At 38.7% G+C, this 20,799-nt stretch overlaps 1 protein-coding gene across 3 annotated transcripts in view; it reads left to right on the top strand.

The window, feature by feature from the left end:
• Window positions 1–20,799, top strand: part of ARB2A (ARB2 cotranscriptional regulator A) — a 271,521-nt gene that overhangs the window by 141,572 nt on the left and 109,150 nt on the right. For all 3 annotated transcript variants that reach the window (XM_080636890.1, XM_080636891.1, XM_080636889.1), the window contains one exon: window positions 8,407–8,526. In XM_080636890.1, the coding sequence (XP_080493016.1) occupies window positions 8,407–8,526 (120 nt within the window). The remainder of the gene's footprint in view (window positions 1–8,406; window positions 8,527–20,799) is intronic.

Here is a 20,799-nt window from a genome sequence, read left to right as displayed (position 1 = left end):
CCAAAACACAAAACGTCACGAACCTGGCTAGACATTGTCAGTCTTGCACTAGCTAAAACCTGTAATTTTAAACCTAATCTCAGCAGTCATGCTGTAGCAAAGCATGGGTATCACTGCTTCTTCTCAGAGCCAGCTCTTCATCCACTTTGCACTGATGCTGACAATTTAAATATTGTCTCAGTCTGCTCAAAGCGTTTTTGTTTTACATCTTTTACTTGGCTATTAGATATGCCAGATATTACACATCTCATGTAGTACTTGTTCATTTAGCATGACTGTAGAGGACTGCTTACTTTCCTGATAAATTGTTGGGAGTTTTGGTGGTAGGACTACTCTCTAACTTGATACGACATGTATTTAACAACGATATGTAAGAGTTCTAGTCTTACTTTCTGCTGCTGACTCTACGCGCACTGCATCTTTATTACTGGGGCATCATAAACAGTATTGGGAACATTTCCATCACTGGCCCTATTCACAAATAAAATAGGCACAAGAAATTACTCAGAATCACCTCAAAAAGATCTGGGAATAAGTCTGAGATCTGCAATATGAAAAATGCGACTTTAAGTTGCTTTACCATACTGCTTTCCAAAGGCATGTTCCAAATAATAACAACCTTGGCTATGCTACTTATATCTGCAACTCCACAAATGACCAGAGTTAGCTATTGTGATACCTGGTCTCTCCTGTCTCAAAAGTATCTGCTACCTTACTGCCACAGCATATATCTTGTCACCATCTCAGAAAGTGCCCTTAAAATGATAATACAGTCTTTTTTATTTTCCCAGTTATTTCTGGAGATAAGTAGAAGAGGTTGATGTTGTTAACATGTAAAGACTCTTGGTTTAATCCCTTGCTAAGGTCATAAGTAAGGAAAAGTACAGTGTGACTGATTCTGAATACATATGAACACAGCTGTTGAATAAAATAACATCACTTACCAATAATGCATTTACATCATTTTAATGTTGAACCTTTGCAGATTCAATGCTCTATGTTTCCATAAAGCCACACCAGACATTGGTGACCATGAACCCGCTCTGCCACCTACACAGCTGATCAAATCCTGCTGGGTTTTGTTGTTTTAATGCAGTAAAGTATGCAAATAAAATCCATACAGGGCCCATAGGAGGAAAATGTGTCCTCCGTTCAAACTTTCAAGGCCAAAACATCAGTTGTTGATGATTTTATCTCTTTTTTTCTCTGAAGTTGTCTCTCACTCAACTCAGGATGCAGCAGCTAAAATAACTCCCTTGGCCTGCTGCTCATTCTCCATTGTCCTTACTTCCCAGCACTCCTGGCAGGACCTGCTAAACTGAATTTCAGGTGCATATTGTCAGGCTTAAGGTTTAATATAAATTTACCTTCACTGTCACTTTTGATCCCTTGTCTTCTCCCCAAATCACGACTGCTTTGCTGCCAAGATGGTCTGGATGTTGTCATCTCATCTGCTCTTCTCTGCACCCACCTTTTGACTTGTTTCAAAGGGCTGAACTCATCCCAGGTAATCCATTGCCACTCTTCCTGAAAATACAATTATTGGCAAGAGCCAACTTCATGTTGATACTTCATGTGTGTCTACCTCCGTATATCTGTGTAGCATACAGACTAGTTACTCATTAGTAGCATACACATTAGTTTCCCATTTCAGAAAGTAGAGCAGAGGCACCATTCCTGCTGTTAATAAATTGTCCTGCTGCCTTCTGAGGTCACCTCTCAGGATGAAGTAGGAAACATTTAAGAAATACCTGTGGAGGGGTTCTTTCAACTGTCGTTAAAATGGTAAATACGAACTTAAGGTAGGTGGGGTGCTTCCTAATACACTGGAATTTATCCATTAAAGATCAAATCTTGTTAAATGGCCTAAGCTAGACAATTTGAAGTCTTGTTCTCAGCTACTCGTGCTGCAGAAAAATATTAAGACGAGATCTTTGCTTCCATGCCCTTCCTGTTTCTACTTTGCCTTACTTTTCTCCTCCTCTCTGGTTATAGTACCATAGTTGCTGTCTTTAGGAGGAAAAAAAAAAAGAAATCACGTTCTGGCCGGGTTTTTTGGGTTCTGTTACAGCTTTTTTGCCTTCAGAGCATCTTGGACATTGACCTGCACTGAGGTTTTGAAGCTGCTCTGGTGATAATAAGCCATCATGCGGTCTCATTATGTCCCACCATATTGACACAGTTTTTGTCTCAAATACTTGCAAAAGGAGTGAGGAAAATGCAGTGGGTGATGCTCTTGTGGGGAGGGGGAGAGAAGGCAGCTGTTGGAAAAGGGTTGTGAAATGAGGAAATGTGAAGGGGGTGCAGTGATGGAAGGACGTGAGGATGACACCAGTGCTGTAGTGGCAAAGCCCAAGTGCCAATCGCTGGGCTGTTGGGTTCTCCAAAGGACTGAAGGGCTGTTTTGAGCTACTCTGGTATTAAAGCAGGTGGCAGAGTTCCTCCTGACTTACTGGGTACCTAATTAGGCCAGAGCAACACAAATCATGCTATGGCAGGAGCATGAATTAAAATCTTCCCCATTTGTCTTCAGCATGCCTTCTGGTTTCTATATACACATACATACATATGTTAACTTGCTTTTGAAAGTGTTGCTTTCTAAAAAGTTTCCAGTGAAATCCATTTAATTTTTACTGAGTCCATTACCTAAAAGTGCTGCAAAATGTGATGCTGGCTTAAGTCAGGTTGTGATAATGAAGAACTTCATACCAACAGGAAACAAGCTGTATCCATTCGCTGTTCATTTCAGACCTTCAAACATACGATTTTCTTTTAATAAAGCAGAATTTTCTGTACAGAAAAATATATCCTTTATTGCACAGAAGATACCAGTGTTAGCCAGTTGCCACTGAAAACACTATGGATTTTTTTTGGTGACAGACTGCTACTACTAGGTTATATTTTTATATTGTTATGTATCAATTTTAATTTGATGATTTTTTGGAAAGGTTGAGGGAGGATTTAACGTCTCCAGGGAAGGTCTGCAGATGGGAGACCTGTGCCTTCTCCATTTCTCTGCCTCCCAGCTAGTGTGCAGTTCTGTTCTCCTGTATTTAACACATGTAGCATACTTGTTTACAGTAGCTCATCAAGCTAGAAGGAGAAATTGTTTTGCTGTGATAAGTGGTAATTATAGAAACCACCTTCAAGTAAATTGTTAAAAAGCTATTCAGTTGTGTGGCATATTTCCCTATTTGTATGCATTTCACTTTTCACTTGTCGCAAAGAAAAAATGTGATTCCAACTCCTTGATTTAAAAAAGCAAAGTAAAAGGCGAGAGCTGTCACCGGAGCTTAAAACTAATTTGATTTTCCTGATTTGATTTTTTTGAGTTTTGATGAGTTAGAAGTTTAAGCTGAGATCTGAGTTGCTCTGCCTCAGTGAAGTGGTTCAAGGCTTCCAGCTCTTGCCTCGTCTGTAACTTTCCAGCAACAGGTTATTTCTTAAAAAAAAATAAAAAATAATAAAAAAAAAATAAAAAGAAAATAAGAGTAAAATTTGGCATTGAAACAGGAAATATGTGAATCTCTCACAGTAAGCAGTCTCAAAGGGCAAGCTGCTTTGCAGAAGCTAATTAACCTTAGGAAATAATTGCACAAATATGCAAATGTTGTTTAGATAATTCCATGTGTTATCAACTCAGGTAGTCCATCATAACTGCAGACCTTGCAATGTCTAGGTGTTAGAATCTGGCGTAGGTGATAAGGCTTCGGTTGCTGCATCACTTCAGCTTGGTATTTAACAATTAATGACTGTGATATTACATTAGTAAATTCAACCTGGTTTTTTGAATGCAACAGAACATAATACCGTATTCACTGTGTGCATGCTGCTTATCTGCCTATTCCTAATGGTTCCAGCCATTAAAATGTTGCATATCTTTCAACTCTTAGCACCAGCAATACTGGAAAAAATGGCAGACCAAAATCTGTGGTCTCTTTCTCCACTTTTTTGCACAAAGGATGGCCCAAGAATTTACCCAAAATCATTTTGTTTTTTCAGGGACTTAAAAACTATTGCAGAGGTATTTTTGTATCTGTAAGACAGCTTTCTCAAAGCACACTTTTTGAAACAAAATGAGGAGCAGAATTTTATAGCTACAATTATGCAAATTATACAGCTACATGGACATTATATACAATTATGCAAATACATAGACCTCGAAACAACATAGTCATGAACTGCAATTCATGGTCTAAGGTCCTCACAAAACCGGGGCCAGCTGGTCTTGGCTGGAGCAGCCCAGGATGTCCCTAACCCTTGCTAGGACTTGAGTTGAGGCCATGCAGATAGGCAAACAGCAACCTCTTCGCTACCACAAGATGCTGCTTCAAACAGCTGTAGGAAAGGCTTAAGCCCTAGCATCTTAAATGGCTTCATATATATGAGAAACATGAATTTATTAATCCTTCTCATACTGTTTTCACAGACTATACTATTAAACTGTTTGATTAAGCTTTTGATACTGAAAAGGTCCATATTAACCATTTATGATCATTTTCTGAGCAATTGTACTTCGGTTTTAAAAGTGTGGATTCTTTATACATGGTTAAGAGATAGTGTTTAAAACATATTGACAGGAATAAAAAAGCCTTTTATCACTAGAAAAAAGGAATCTGTTCTTAAACCAGTATTTGTGAATACTCATCTGTATTTCTGCACATGAAATAATAAAATTTCATTGTATTTGCAAGTGCTTGGTGATTGTTTCTCATTCCAAAGGAATATGTCCATGTGACTAGAGCATCTTTTTGATTAGCCCAACTCACCTGTCATTAACTAAATCAGAACGTAATATCTTGGTACTTATATTCTTATATAGTGCTTATGTAGTAATATTCTATATTACTTTTACAGATGCTCCTTTTTTAGCAGGATCCAGGAATGCATGCCTCCTCTGCCATTCAGGAAGAGGAATAACTATAACACCAGCAATGTAAAATTCGTCAGCAATACTTGTGTTAAATGATTTTAACCACCTTTATCTCCAAGGCAATCTTTAGTGGGATTTGCTGCATGCCAGTATGACAGGTGTTAAATGCCTGATAATTTCCGTAGCATTGGTAGTCACGGCTGGTAACTGACGTATTATTCATTCTATTTTATGGGTGAAAAGAACTAAAATATGGTAGTTATTAGGAAAAGACATCTCTTCATGTGTTAGTGAATTAAAGGGTAAATCTTGGTGTTCTGTTAAAAACAGAAGCACGTAAGATTGTACATGACAGGAGTGCAGGTGGAGGTTGTAACTCCCGTGCTCGAAGCGTCCTCTCCATTCCCCACCCAGGCACCACAGAGCTGGAGTGCAGGACTCCAGTCAGGAGGTACGTGATCTGCAGCAATCAACAAGTGCCTGGTTTGGGGTTACTTTGCATTGGTTAAGCATCACGCGGAGGGATGCCTTTTCATGTAACATGGTTCTTAATTTTGTTTTTATTTCTAGTTATATATTGGAGGGGTGGGAAGAGGAGATTTTCAAAGGGTGGAGACCCGCAGGAATGACATGCACACTTCCACAGAATCAGACACTTATTTAGACATAGAATTACTGATTACAGATGACCAACTCTCAGCAGCTGGAAATTTAAGGTTCAGCTTTCCCAGCACTTTTCCATCTCAATCTGTTTTATAAATGAGAATGCATTCAGCCTCAGCTGCCTTCTTCAGTACATACCATGATTTCTCCATTCCTTTCTGTACAGCCATATAGATGATTATGTAAAGCATGACCAAGGGGCCTCTGCTTTTATCAAGTAACTCAGCAAAGTGGTATATAAGTGCATTCTATTAATCTGCAGTGAAGAGAAGCAAAGCAAGAGCTCTCTGAAATTGTCACCTCTCATACTTAAACTGCAGCATCCTGCCTCATAATTTAACCCAGGCCAGGCAGAGGAGGTTAATCCTCATGGACCCAGCACAATTCAAAGTCCTAAGGAGACCAGCTGTGCTCTGCAGTCAGCAGTGCCCACTCCCGCAGCCAGATGTTTCTTGTACAGACGCAGGGCTGGTTTATTCTCTGTTCTGAGTTGTTTAAAATATGAGCTTGTTACGAGGGAGAAAGTAAGCAGATGCTCTGAGGAAAGACCTTTTCATCTAAACATACACGACTCCTCCAACCTCCTTCTCACACATATGGGTGTTTCTCACCTTGTTTAGGGTTTTGCAGAGTACGTACAGCAACACAGTTTATCCTGACATTTTGTGGCTTTTCTTCACAAGGAACAAAGGAAGCTGTAGTTACAGACTATACCTAACTCATTCTAGCTTATTTCTTCTTGCTTTTATAGAATCCTATTGAGTCTTTGTCCTGGACTGTAAAACTGTGCAATTAATGATTTGTTTTACTAGACTACTGGTTATGCTTTAATTGGTGGAAGCTTTTTGGGGCTGAGTTTCTGGTTTGTTCTTGCTGCTGTCTTAGTCTTGTGGAAACCCTGTAATTGTGTGCTTTTCCCAGCAGCAACTGGAATAATAAATACAAAATACCCAAAAAAGCAATATTAACTAGAAACAAGCTCTGCTTTTTGTCAGAGTGTTAAACCTATACAAAAAATTGCTGTAAAGAGAATTAATGGTAACACTATTATTTAAAAACAAGTATCACTTGCATATTTAACTAAATCTTATAGGTAGACTAGTCATTTAAAAATTCTGCCAGTGCTTTTATGTGCCTTTTCCATACTTATCGTAATTAAAGTACATCACCTTTCAGTAGGAAACTCCAGTTCAAGTCACCCTTCAGTTTTACCTTAATAACTGGACTATCAATCGTATTTTCTTTATGAAATTCCTTTTTAAAAAATTTCCTCTCTCCTCACCTCCCTTACCTATGTCTACAATCAAATTTTAGAACAGGATTGAAAGAAAATAAGCCTTGTCTCATGTTGAGGTGGTTTACAATAATTTGGTACATAGTTAGCTGAACTTATGTTTTGTCATAGTCCAGTCAAGAGCAGAATCTGCCCACAATTAAGAAGAATACCTTCAGTGCTTTTTGGCAAATTTGATAAATATGTTTTAATCGCTGGTACCTTAGAGAGAAAAGATATAAAACCACATAATTGTTTTAAAAGCTTTGAGTCCAGATCCATGAGGATTTGTAGCCATCTCAGTTTTAAACTGGGCATGACAATTGAAGTAATAGCATAAATCCACCACATTATTTTGTTGTCTGTCTTCCCATTGATTTTAGACACTCGTAGGAGCTTAAATTCCCAAAACGGAGTTGCAAGATGGAACTAAGACCTAAATCACTTAAACGTTCTTGGTAGAGTTACAGTAATTCACACTGTGTAATTAGCATTTTCTGATTGCCAGTGGCTTTTGCTGGTTTGAGCTTCACTTTCCCCAAGGAAATAAGGCTTTTGTGGTCTGCACCTGAGTCACCTAGGGGTGTGAAGTTGTTGGTTGAGCAGGAAAAGGGATGCAAATCTTAGAAAACATGACCTTGACTGATCAGCTCTCTGTGGCACAGAAGAGCCTGGAAAGTGCCTGCAGTATTGTGCTGGAGGTGTGAAATCCTGGTGGGGCAGAGGACCTAGCAGACCGTCTTATTCTTGTCACCTGAAACTAGACAGATTTGTAGTTATGACATGGACAACCTGAGAAATAAGCAAAATATCCAGGGGTACTGGGCTTTCTGAGAGCCTCTAAGCTACAGTTGGGAGTGCACAACCCCTGTGTTTGAGAAGTGTACACCAAAATCAGTACAAATCACTGCAGCACCTTCAGTGACTGTTAGGTTGACTGGCACTCGCAAATGCTTGTTCAGTAGTAGGAAGAAGCAAACCTGTAACTGCCAGAGACTCAAAAATAATGGCTAATGTGTAGGCAGTCAAGAGGTGTTTTATCTGTGCTATGCCTTGTAGACTGCAGTTGCAAAAAGTAGCATTTGAAAGATGCATACACCATAATTTTCATGTTTGGCAGATTTCTATTCGCCCATTATATGAAAAAAATCTAAAGACTGAAATTATATTTATATTGTTCCTACTTGCTTTTATTTGCTTTATAAGACCAACGCTAACTACTTTTAACAAACCATCAGTGAACAGTTGGCAAAGAGTTGTCAAAAGAATGAAAATCAGAGCAGTGGCTCGTAATTTCTTTGAATGCCTCTGTTTAGCTGAATTGCCATCATGGTATTTAGACAAAATTTTTCAGATGCATAATTTTTCTTGTATTTATTAAAATAAGGCGCAATAAAACAACAATTTTACTGCCTTTAATTTACAATCTTAAATTTCTTCTATTTAGACAAATTAATCTGTTCTTTTTTTGACACGGGAGTATATTCATTTGAGGTTTATTTTAACGAAACATTTTAACATATAGAAACACATTGCTTTTAGGCAGAATTGCCAGTTTTTTAAAGGTAATTTTTGGAAACATAATTTCTTTCTGCAGGATAATGGATCTCCCGAAGAACATGCAATTTATGTTTGGGATCATTTCATTTCCCAGTCAGCTGCAGAGAACGTGTTTTTTGTTGCTCACAGTTACGGTGGACTTGCCTTTGTCGAGTTGGTAAGTGTGACTTCTCCATTGCCTTCTTTCCTGAAGTCTTTCATAGATTTCCTAAATTCTTTGTGATTACCATCTTGAAAGCAGCTGCTTAGGAACAATTCTGAACCAATGGTCAGCTGCAGATCTGTGAGGATTTCTTTGCATCTGGAAGGCCACTGCATTTTTCTCTGGTTTTGGGTTAGACAATAAGGTCCCAAGTGTTCATGAACCTGAAAGACAAAAGGAAAACAAAATGCATTGGATCCTCCTTGTCCAGGCTGGGTGCCAAAAGGTGGCACTCAATGAGTTTCTGCTCCAGGGCAGAAAGACTGGAGGTAAAGAATATACAAGGACAGTTTTAAAGTAAAGTCACATTGACAAATGCACCTTTTTGCATGTGGATTGAACATGAGTGGAAACTTGGGAGTTTTACCCAATTTTGTAGTTTTTCCACAAATGTCTGTAGAAGTTGCTGGGAAGACTTTTTTAGCCATTTATTAGGCTTGGATAAACCCTGCAGTGATGTAGGTTGGGGAGGACTCTGCTTGGTGTGAAGCTGTCCTATCCCTGATGCTGGGACTGCTGAACATCCAATTTGTTAGTCTTTCAACCTTTTCTCTATAGGCATATGTGTTGACCCCATATAGTATTCAGAGTTGCCTGTTGAACCTGTATGCCATTCTTGGAGTGCAGTTGTAGTCTCCTCACTTAACTGTGAAATGCTGGTGTAACCAGGGTGTTACACCGGCATTTTATTTTCTTTAGTTTAGTTTAGTTTCCAGTTTATTTTATTTTCCAGTTTTATTGAAGTAAACTGGAAAAAAAAAAAAAAAAAAGTCCTGTTAATTGTGGAAACATAAATTGCAGAACATTGCCATTGATTTTATAGACACAGGAAGCAGCAGGTGTGTATGTTCATCTTTTGTCTGTAACACATTAGTTTAGTGTAACTGAAAGTCAGTAATGTAGTTCTTTCCTGAATGTAAGATGAATGCCTTAGTTAAGAAAAAGCATTCATGAGTACTTTGGTTTTTATCATGTGCTGCTCTAAGTAGCAAGAAGAATCCAAAGCAGGACCACTTGTATTATTTTTAGAACTGAAGATTTTTGTTAGACTTTTTCATTCGTAGAAATTAAGGCAATTTTGATTTTTCTTCTGCTTCCAGAACAGTATTTTTAAAATACGTATGACATGCACAGATTTGAGACTTGAGAACAGTTCAGCTGATCATTTTCCACAGTAATTTATTATCAGGTCAATAAATAGTCTCAAAACTAAATTTTCAAGAGACAAATTAGTGAAGATGAATAATTCCTTCTATAACCACAACTTTGGGCAAGAAGTGGGTTACATTTGCAGGTGCCTGTTGCTCCTTGGATGCAGTGAAGGGCAGGGAGCATCTCCTCTGTCTTGGTTTTCCTCAGCTGTGATTTTCAGCTGCCCTGTGTGTTTCAGTCCAGGTTATTGTGGTGTGCCTTGTCTGTCCAAAGTGAAGCGTTAGCAGAATTTCTGTTGGTTTCGTAAAAACACATTTCTTAGGTTGCTGGATGCCTGCAGATACATATGCTTAGCACAGGGCAGGAATAAAAATCAATTGGAGGCTTTTCTCAGTATTTCCTAAACAAAGTACTTATTCAAAGGAGGCTTGGAGAGTTTTTCCATCACATTTCAGTCAATGGCTTGAGGTGGCATGGGTAACAGATGACCAACGTGTCATTCCCATTTTGCCTGTTTCTCTTGTCACACTGGTGGATATTCCTTCACTTTTGTTCTACTTTAATATGAAGCACACAGATGTTTCAGAACAAGACTTGACTTTTGACCTTGGGGCTTCTAGGGTCAGGGTGCTCAGGGCCTGTGAAATTATCACAAGCTGAGCTAAAGTTTTTATCCATCACAGGAAGCAACCAGTAAATAAGAAGTTAAAAAGGAGCTTTGTCAGAGAGACAAGATTGTCTCAGTAAGGGTCAGCTTCTGTAGTCTGCTGTCTCTGCAGGAGATGCATGCCTGAGAGGAAGAATATAATATGTAACCATTGGCACATGACGTATCTGCCATGCAAAACCAGACCTGAAAAGTATATTTAATGTAGCCCAATTGTTTTTTAAAATAAAAAAATAAAAATCAAAGGATGTTAGCACCTGTTTTTTGTAGAGATGGTTTGATATCTGATCTCTCCACTGAAAGCAGTGTGATGAAACATTACATACACTGTAGCAGGTATCATTGAAATAAACCCTAAGCTATTTTATTGCAGTACTATTTTTTAATATTTTATTTTGTTATGATCTCCTTTCGCTTCAACTTTATATCCATATGGCACTTAGCAGTTGCAAAGAGCTGAAAAAGATAAAAGAAGCAGCTGATGGCCAATTACTGTCTTATGACAAATACATATTCAATCACTTCACTTTCTTTCCTGCTTTGTGTGGGGGAGATGATGAAGGTGATAGAGCAGCTATGCCATGTAGCTACTGTACCACCTCTATACCTGCTATGCAAGAATTTTGGGTCAACTGATTCATAAAATTGTAGGTTACAGTCGTAATGGAGACCTGTTGCACAACCGCTCCTTATGCATCTGTGTGTCTTACAGGAAAGCAGCTTGGAGCATATGGGTTTAATTTAGAGTGAATGTTTCTGCTTAGTCCCTTTGCATTTTATTGTGCCTACAGGGAAAGAGAAAACAAGCAAAAAAGTAAAAAATCGTTTGCTTTTTCAATGAATATCTTCTAAATTTGCCTTGCTGCAAGGTCTGTCATGATCCTTTGCAGTCACCTGGATCACAGAGATTCGCAGCTCATCACCTTGTCAGAGTGTGGAGCTCTCTGTGAAAACCTGATGCCCTGGCGCAAAGCAGAGAAACCCAGAGAAACCCGATATTAAGCAGACTTGACTGTGGTTATTTGTACCATCACATGTAAAATTTGTGTAAAAGGAGGAGAAATTTTGTTTACAAACCTTTGGTTGCCAAACCTGGTCTTCATTCCAAATTCCATCTCACCATAAAAATCAGGCTACGGTTTGGAAGTCCTTCATTAAACCAACCAGTAAAACTTAGCTCAGTTTTCAAATACATGCTATAGCATCTAACATTTTTATTGGTCTTTGCAGCTTTTTATTCTACACTTTTGCATGTCTGCCATTGTGAGATGTTAAGAAAAGCAGGTCTGTAATATCATGCTTGAATGCACAGAAACTGTTTACCCAGTTACTGCAATGTAGGCACACAATTTCTGTACCTTGCTGGGTCATAGATTACTAGGGGAATAATTGAAAGTGATTGAACATGTGTGTGGAGTAAAGTTCCACCAATAAATGTAATTAGTTGTACTGTTTATAGCTTGGACTATAAATATTAATCATAAACCATATGCTAAAATGTATCTTAATATTTAGTAATTGAAACTTTGTGTAATTGAGGTTTGAAATTAAATGTTCATCTAATAATATTCATACCTAAATTACTTTGTGAATACACAGCACTAAAAATAGTTGTTGGGTCACTGAGTTCTGCTAATTACCGATTTGGAAAAGCTGAAGCCATGATTCATGAACACATCTCAGCTTCTTACTTCTGTTATCCCTTACACGGTGTAGTCGCAGATTTATTTTCAGAAGCAGCTTGCTGTAGTTGATGGCAAATTGTGGAACTTTCCCAACTCTTAGCTCATAATAATTTTATGAAATTTAACAGAAAGTGAGAATTTCAAGTTGACTGGAGTCAATTTTATATTTAGTTTACAGAAAATAAGTTTCTGGTACAACGCCTCCTTTGAGGTTTTTCTGCCAAACTTTGTGGGTTTACAATTATTTTGCTCTAAGAATTGCCTGCATGAAACACCCATGCAGGAGAAAAGATACTGTATGTCCCTGTGCCTACCTGAGGGCTGGGCCTGGCTGCATATAGAGGGGATGGAAAGGGTGGTCCTAAGATGCTGGGTGACATATAAAACTAGCTGTGTCCATCATTGTAGAAAACACATGACAACCACTCATTTCAATATCATGAGAAGAATTGTCAAATCTAGGCTTTCAAAATTGTCAATTAGGTATTCAGTACCCTGAGATTTTGTCAGGATTTCTCCTGCTTGCCTCCTATATTTGTGAGACCTCAGGTTTTGTGTTTTCAAGGGTTTCCTCAGCACCTTACAAACCGGAAGTGCAGCTTTTTTTTTTTTAATTTTAGTTAAATAATATCTTTTTAAAAAAGAAAAAACAACAAATAACATGAGAATTGTGAGAAAATTGTGAGAATCAGTAGTGGTATCTCCAGCTTACAGCATTCACACTGCTATAAAAATACAAAGTGCACTGGGGAGTGTAATATAATTAAATTAGGAGAAGGAAAGTAGGTTCATTGTCTTTGAGCAGATGAGAAACTATTCATTATGGTCTTCTTTGGCTAAAATGTTGGATGTATATGTTGACAATTTGCACAAAGGTGTAGATAAAAGCATGCCTGTGTGTGTGCATTTTTAGGCAGCTTTGTTAAAATGAGAGCCCTTAAAACACTCTGTTCAAATTAGTGTATCCACTGTAGCGTCCTAAGTCCATCAAAATCAGCCAATTTTGTCCATTTGAAATAATTTCAGGTCCGTCATTTTGAGATATGCTCTGCAATACACTGCCACTTCATTTTGTTGTATTGTCCGGGTACAGAGAGGACCTGACCCTGGCTAATGCTGATAGGTGCCATAATAATAACAATGATGAACAGACACCTGCTGAGCTACCTGGGAGTCTCTGAGGCTGCATCAGTGTTCTGGCACAAGCAAAAAGCAATTTAAGAGCCTTAATGACTGGGCTTTGAACCTGTCATTAGCTTTTCGTTAATTTAATTTCCCAAAATTTCAGATTGAATGGGGTTTTATATTTGGGTTTTTATTTATATATAGTTATATAAATATATCTGTCTAGTTCTTTTTTATATTTAGTTTGGCTCAAGAAGTGATGAGCATAGAGCGGGTACAGGGGAGATGCAACTTTTAATTCCACTGGCTGACGTATTAAATCAAAATATATCTACTGATGTGTAGCAGAAATAAAACAAGATCTGTGATGGTTGTATGAAAAGAGAGCTGGAAGTAGAAAGCTGAAAAGCAAAACAATTCAGAGACCAAGATCCATACTGTGAAGGATCAAAGCAAAGTATCACTGTGCTTCAAGGGTTTGTGAGCATTAAACTATTAAAAAAAAAAATCTAAAAGGAGGAAAAATGACTGCTACTGCTGAACCCAGGACAGAGGACATTATTTAAATGCTGAATGTCACTTGGGAAGCCAGTAAAGGATGCAGTCTTGCAGTTTTATGGGGACTTGGTTATATGTCCAGTCTTTGGACAAATCTCACCCAACTGTACCTGCTTTGGGTTTCACCTTGTTCTGCATTGCATACTTACACTAGCATCTCCTCGAGTCAGGTCTGACTGGGGTAGGGACACTCAGAAAAAATAAGTCTAAAAGTAAAAATGGGTCTTAATTCCGTTTGGTTATTTATTTCAGCTGTACTTCATTGTGCTTCTTGGAAAAATGCTTGTTCATCTGGAAAAGGTCAAATGAGAAACGAGGATGGGCAAGAGGAGCTAATGGAGAAACAGCAATAGGCTGTGTAGGAGGGGTTGGACAGGACTAGGGTCACTTGCCTTGGGGCTGATTTATTTTACTATTTCTGTTACTGACATGGGCACACAAAGTAAGTATGCACTAATGAAACTGACTCCTGGCATGAAGTGGTGAAGTCACTGTTGGTATTAGAAGTAGAAATAAAAGGATATAATACAAACTTCATTACAATTAAGTGCTGCCTGGCTAGTCATCTGCATTTGTACATGACAAGTGATCTCACCAACAGGGAACAGCAGGGATGGAAAAGCCCTTAGATATACTTCTCTGCTGATACCTGTAAGTGAATGACCCGATAACATAACTAAAGAGCCAAACAAGGTCCTGTGATTTGTTTGCTCTTTGTATCCCAGGAAGGGAGATATAAATGCCAGCCAGCATGCTAGTGAGATTAATCTGAGACAATTTGAGATATTTGGGAAGATTAACTAGGTCCAGAAGAGATACAGGAGAGAGATGTCAGTAGGCTCAGAGTGATGGAGAGCCTATTTTACTAGGCATGAGGAAGGATATTCAGATATGATGTGGTGCCACATGGAGATGTCCTACCTGCTGTGAGCATCAGAATCAATATAGCTGTAGAAACAGTACACAACACCCTCTAGGCTTATGAGTCTTAATAAGACCTGTGTAATCTGCTGATGCTCTTATATTAACTTTGGAAGCTATTGAGGAAAAAGAAGGATCGGTATCTATTCTGTAGTTGCTACAGAAGCAGTTTAAAAGCATGGCTTGTTCAGCCTGGTGAAGCAAAGCTTAGAGGGATTGGTAGCACTCTGCAAATACATTGAAAGAGTAAACAGCAGGGAGGGAGAGCCATGTAAGCCAAAGAACAGTGTTGGCACAGGAACAAATGGATTAAACCTGGTCATGAATAAATTTAGGGTGGAATTAGCTTTCTTACCATTGGATGAGAAAGGACTGTTTGGGAACAGGAGGACCAGGGCAAAGCTGCTACCCAGTATGACCTGCACATGACCATAATGGCAAGGATTACATAAGCTAGGACCACTGGTCCTTGGAGACCCAACAGTCTGTGTTCCTATGAAAGCTAGTATGTTTAGCCACAAACAATTGAGCCCAGTTTGGATCAGTTTTTCTGGAGTCAGCCCCTCTCTGACTCCAGGCTCACGCTGCTAGAAGTAGAGTTTGAACCAAAACCAGGTCAAACCTCTAAGCACCAGTGTTTGCAAATAACTCTTTTCCCTCCTTACTTGTTTTCAGAAGTAGTGAATTCATTCCTGCTAATGTTTTTCAAGACACATAAGCTCCAGCTTGCAGTAGAAAGCAACAGGGATCACAGATCCTGCAGTGAGGGGTTGCAGCAGTAAGGAAATTAGATGATTTATTGAGCAAAAAATAGTGAAGATCTTAATACATGTCACTGCCTGCTGTACTGGGAGCAACTTACTGATTTAATTTGGCTTTCACTGATACATACATACAAAAAGTATGTGTAGGTAATGGCTTTAACCTGACAGAGGGGAGACTGCGATGAAATCTTAGGAAGAAGTTCTTCCTTATGAGGGTGGTGAGACCCTGACACAGGATGCACAGAGAAGCTGTGGCTGCCCCATCCCTAGCAGTGTTCAAGGCCAGGTTGAACGGGGCTTGGAGCAACCTGGTCTAGTGGAAGGTGTCCCTACCGTGGCAAGGGGTTGGAACCATTCTATGATTATACATATATATATGTATGTACACATACGTGTATTTATATGCATATACTGCCCATTTTAACACAGAGCAGATAAACATTTTAGGCCCTGTCAGCCTAAATAAATAAGCTGACAAAGGGTATGTTGTCATCATTATTTCACTTGCTACTATTTATCGTTATTATCTATTTGCATTGCAATAGCAATCGCATAGTAGTTCCTTGTCTTGAAGAGCCTGCAGTCTGGAAGGATCATGTAACAGGAAGAGACAGAGAGATGATTATTACCAAGCAATTCAAGAGTACCACAGCTGCATGTCCTTTTTCATTCTTTAGTGTTTTAGTTTAAATTAGGGGGAGTAGGCATCCCCTTCCTTATTTCATCCCCCGCCCTCTCAGCCTTGCTACTGGGTAAGAGAGTGGCTGCAATGAAAGCCCAAGCATTGGCCACTTCCAGAACAGGCTCAGGGTTGGAATATTCATCCCTCCTCATTACCTTGTTCTAGATAGCTTGCTCAGCCTCATTACTTTTTGCTTCCTCTTAATAATTTGCTAATGTAGTATCTCATGCTTCACTCAGCTCAGTTTGTGGTCTGAGTGCCTCTTCCCCACTTCTTCCAACAGGAGAAGGGCAGTGTTTCATGGACTGGAAATGATACACTGAGTACTAATTGCTAGCACTACCCATCCTCGCTTAGCATCTCATTGGTCCCTTCATATTAATTTTGTAGTTTCACACCAAAGTTGAAATGCTAATAATAAAATGAACAAAGAACTGGAGATAGGTAAAAGTTAGTGTTACTTGGAGATCCAGTTACTTGGCAATACATGTGTGTATCCTAAGGAGTTTGAAGGTCGAAGGCGCAGCACTTCCTGCATTTCTTTGTGAGGCTTTTCTGGAGTTGCATCCTCTCACTGGTGGTGTATTTTTGTAATTTCTTTGCACTGTTTTAAGTTCCACGCACTGCATGGTGAACATTTATTTTTAGATTTCAGTATGAAGAACTTTCTGATCTTTAGCAATTGTTCTTGTACTTCCATCCTCTTGATGCCCCAAATATATATATATATGTATATATATATATATATATAGGGCTTCTTTTTTTCCTTTGTATGTCTGAATTCAGTACTATTTGTCAACATTTCTCTGGTAATATGCTGAGAATTGAACTCCATATATTTTAAGTAGTTGCTATAATTAGCTCAAGGTGAACTTCAGTACTTTTGCTGAGCTGTGCAATAAGTATTCTGCTCAATACAGCCAAAACGGTGCTAGATCTTTTTTCTTTTTTTTTGCAAAAGTTTATTTGAATTTGATACCTGCTAATGTTCATGCACCCCTTGGAGTATTTTAGGGGTCTCAGCTTCCCTTTCCCCAGTGGCACTGAATGTAGTGATGACTTCCCCCCCAGTAGTATTATTTCACATTCTTCCAAATTAGACCTAGCTGCATTGTGGCCCTTGTTACACAGGATGACAAACTAGATTGTCAAAATACTCCCTTCTGTGCTACAGGCCTGTGAATCTTGGAAGCTTGTTTTGAATTTCTTTCATGCCTTACTTCTCTTGGCAGTTCCTTCCACTTTAATATCACCTGCAAATTTAATTAATTCCAGATCATTAATTAAGATGTTAAATAAAACCATATTTGGCATCTATCCCTATATCTGACGAGAAACTTCCTTCTGGCTCAATGAATTGCTTTGTATTAGTATTCTTTCCTGCATTGTTTCAACTGGTTTGAATTCTGTGAGACAGTATACTTATCACTCAGTTTATTTTTCATTTCAAATTCTAGCTTTGAAAGGAGAAAGAAAAAAATAGCCAAAGCACAGGATTGTGTTCAAAGAACACATCACTCATCCTTTCAGTTGTGCGGATAAACTTCAGCCCTAGAGCCTATCAAAGCTGAAGGGAAAACGTCTGCGTCCAGCCATCTCCTTAAAATGTGTAGAGTACACTGTTGATCTCAACAGTTGAACTCCAGGACTCAGGACAATCGGTTTTCCGTAGTTTATTGCCTACTAATTTTCTCACTGGCTGCACAAACTTCCTAGAAGTTACAGGTTTTCATCTCTAGATGTGCACCTCTGTTTTCTGCCTGAACTATCTCATACTCATTAGAGTTCTTCCAAACACTTCTATACTGAACCTCTAAGTACCTGACACTGCACACTGTTGCCTTATCTCCAATCCTCTGATTTCAGTCCATTTTCTGTCTTTTTTGACCTTCCAAAGTTAACTACTCAGATCACAGAATCACAGAATAGTTTGGGTTGAAAGGGACCTTGAAGCTCATCCTCTAACACCCTGCCATCGGCAGGGACACCTTCCACTAGACCACGCTGCTCCAAGCCCCGTCCAACCTGGCCTTGAACACTGCCAGGGATCAGGCAGCCACAGCTTCTCTGGGCACCCTGTGCCAGCACCTCAGCACCCTCACAGGGAAGAACTTCTGCCTAAGGTCTCATCTCAGTCTTCCCTCTGTCAGGTTAAAACCATTCCCCCTCATCGTGTATGGGTATATGTGATGCTGATATACAAGATGCTAGTACACATGCTGTCCTGCCTCTGGGTCCTGCTACATAAATAAAACATCCTCATCTCCTGCTTTTCTGCACAGATTTACTAGCTCTTCACCCCATCCCAGCTGATCTTAAGAACACTTTGCTTTCTTAATCTTTTAAAATATTCTATGAATTTACTTCTCCATTTTCGTTTCGTTTAATCCACCTGTTTCAGGGTCTCACCAGCAAGTGCTTGTCAGTGTCCCTCATCTGCTGCAGATGCCGCTTTTCTGACAATGGTACATCAGGACAGGAAAATGAAATATTTAGAAGAACACTTTATGCAGATGTGGTTGTTGCATCTATAAATGGACCTGTGTTGGACTGACTGGAGGTTCAGACAACATGAGTACTGTTGGTTTGAGGTCGGGTTTTTTTCCCCCAGCAGGTGCAATATGGAAAACCCTGGCATTTTGTTTAACTCTGTAGGTGGTTCCTTATCTCTCGAGATTGGTTTGGAGTGCAGCTTAATACTGAATATTTTAAAACTTATGATATCATCACAGTCTAAAGGGATTCAGTTTCTTTTTGAATGTATATATAACGATAATAAAGAAAAGTGGGAGTTTAGGATTTGCTTACACAATGAAGAAAGTGGAAAAATCAAACATTTTACTCCCTGACAGGTCTTGTGGTGCATTTAGCTTATTTTATCTGAAATATTTAAATTCTGGTTTTGTTGTGTTTGAGGGGTTTTTAGTGGGGGAAAAAATAAATAAAGGAAGTCTCACTATTAATTCATACTTCTTCTGTGACATGATCATATGCCAATAAGACTACACAAGTGTATTGTGTTACTGTTAATTTAAATGTTAATTATGGTGAAAAGTATATGTAGGGCTTCTGTGTGGAATGGTAGAGATTTTATAAGACTTTAAGACCCGGTTTAGTGGATCAACCAGGGGAGCTACAAGTTAATAATATATTAGGCACTGCAAATCCAGGTGGAGTAAAAGGAATCCGAATCTGGTGAAGAGAGCTCTCAGACTGTGGCACTGTAAGAAGCAGCTGGAATTTGCATTTTATCTTAGAACTTTCCTTTCTTTAATCTAGTGAAGATGTGTTACATAGCTCTTTCGGTATATTTGTGAGGTATTTTAATATTAATAATGGCATGGCTACCAGTGTTTAAATGTTAAAATAATCCTATTTAAGGGCTTTGCTTTAATGTGATATAAAGTAAAAATATGTAAGTAGGTTTTACACACATATTCATTGAGAAAAATGTGCTTTAAACACTGCAGAACTGAACTGAGATTTTAATGAAAAGTTTCAAAGTGTTGGAGTTGTATTTTCTCATAAATACATGAAAAATAAATAGTTCAATTAGTTATTTTTCTGTTTTCCATTTTCCAGGGCAAATTAAATGTAATAGGGAGTCCCAGTGTTAGGATACAAAATGCATGAGGTTTATACAAGCTTGATTAAGCCAAGGCATTTCATTTCCTTGTCGATATGTGGATCCTATTTTGTCCTGGCGTGTCTCTAGTCATCTGACAGGAGTATTATGCCTTTGTGCTGTGAAGTTAGAAGATCCTAGTGTTCTTTAGAAGCAGAATTTCTTCAGAGGACAAGTTTTTGCAGGCTTTCTTGCTTGTTCCATTGTCATCCTCCTTTCTTTCCTCATCCCTTTTCCAGGACAGATGATGAATAATGTTTAGGAAATCATTCCCCACAAGTCTCTGTGGGAAGACATGTTATTTTAGCAATTTTGACGTAGTTACCAAGTAGTTGGTGAGCCTGTAGGGTCCTGTGGTCATGAATATTGCTTTGTGCACCATACCAAGTTTTAGTACAATTTAGAGGTGCTTTTGAAGTTTTAATGTTACATGTCAGTTGCTTTGCCTAAAAGCCTAAGTGTTTTCTTGAATTCCTTTAAAACATAATGTATAATAGTCAAGGGTATAAAAAGTATAATATTCTTTGGCAGAACAAATTTCAATCAAAAAAGTGATGATTGTGATATTAGGTCTCTGGTATTGTAGTCCTACAAATGCTAAAACTTTCATTTATTTCCTACATCACCAAGTACTTTACGTGGCAGATTTCAGGAAAAAAGCTCAAAATACCAAAATAACAACACAGAACCCCAGCCTCAGCCCTCTCGGTGCCTACCCCAGCAGGCATGTTACTTCCAGCGTTTTACAAAGTGTTAGAAGTAGAGATTATGTTTTCTCAGTCTTAAAAAAAAAAAAAGGAATTGTTAATTTAATCCTCAGTAATCGTATTTCACTTCTCTGCCATTGCTGTCTACAGCCCGTCAGATTTTTTTAAACCAGCTGTTGAAAATAACCCAGTTTAAAGAGTTCACAGCTAGAACGTGAGGGATTCATCATTATATATTTACTGTCTGAGGCTGATATAGCTGTAAGGTTTTTCAGATGCCATTGATCTATTGCGCATGTTCCCTCCCTGGGTTGCAGGACGTGCTTCTATTTGCATAAGGCC

This window comes from Psittacula echo (genome assembly GCF_963264785.1).
Source record: "Psittacula echo genome assembly, chromosome: Z".
In the NCBI taxonomy this organism is placed as follows: Eukaryota; Metazoa; Chordata; class Aves; order Psittaciformes; family Psittacidae; genus Psittacula; species Psittacula echo.
The sequence above is the reverse complement of the archived record's forward strand: the minus strand, read 5'-3'. Positions and strand labels throughout refer to the sequence as shown.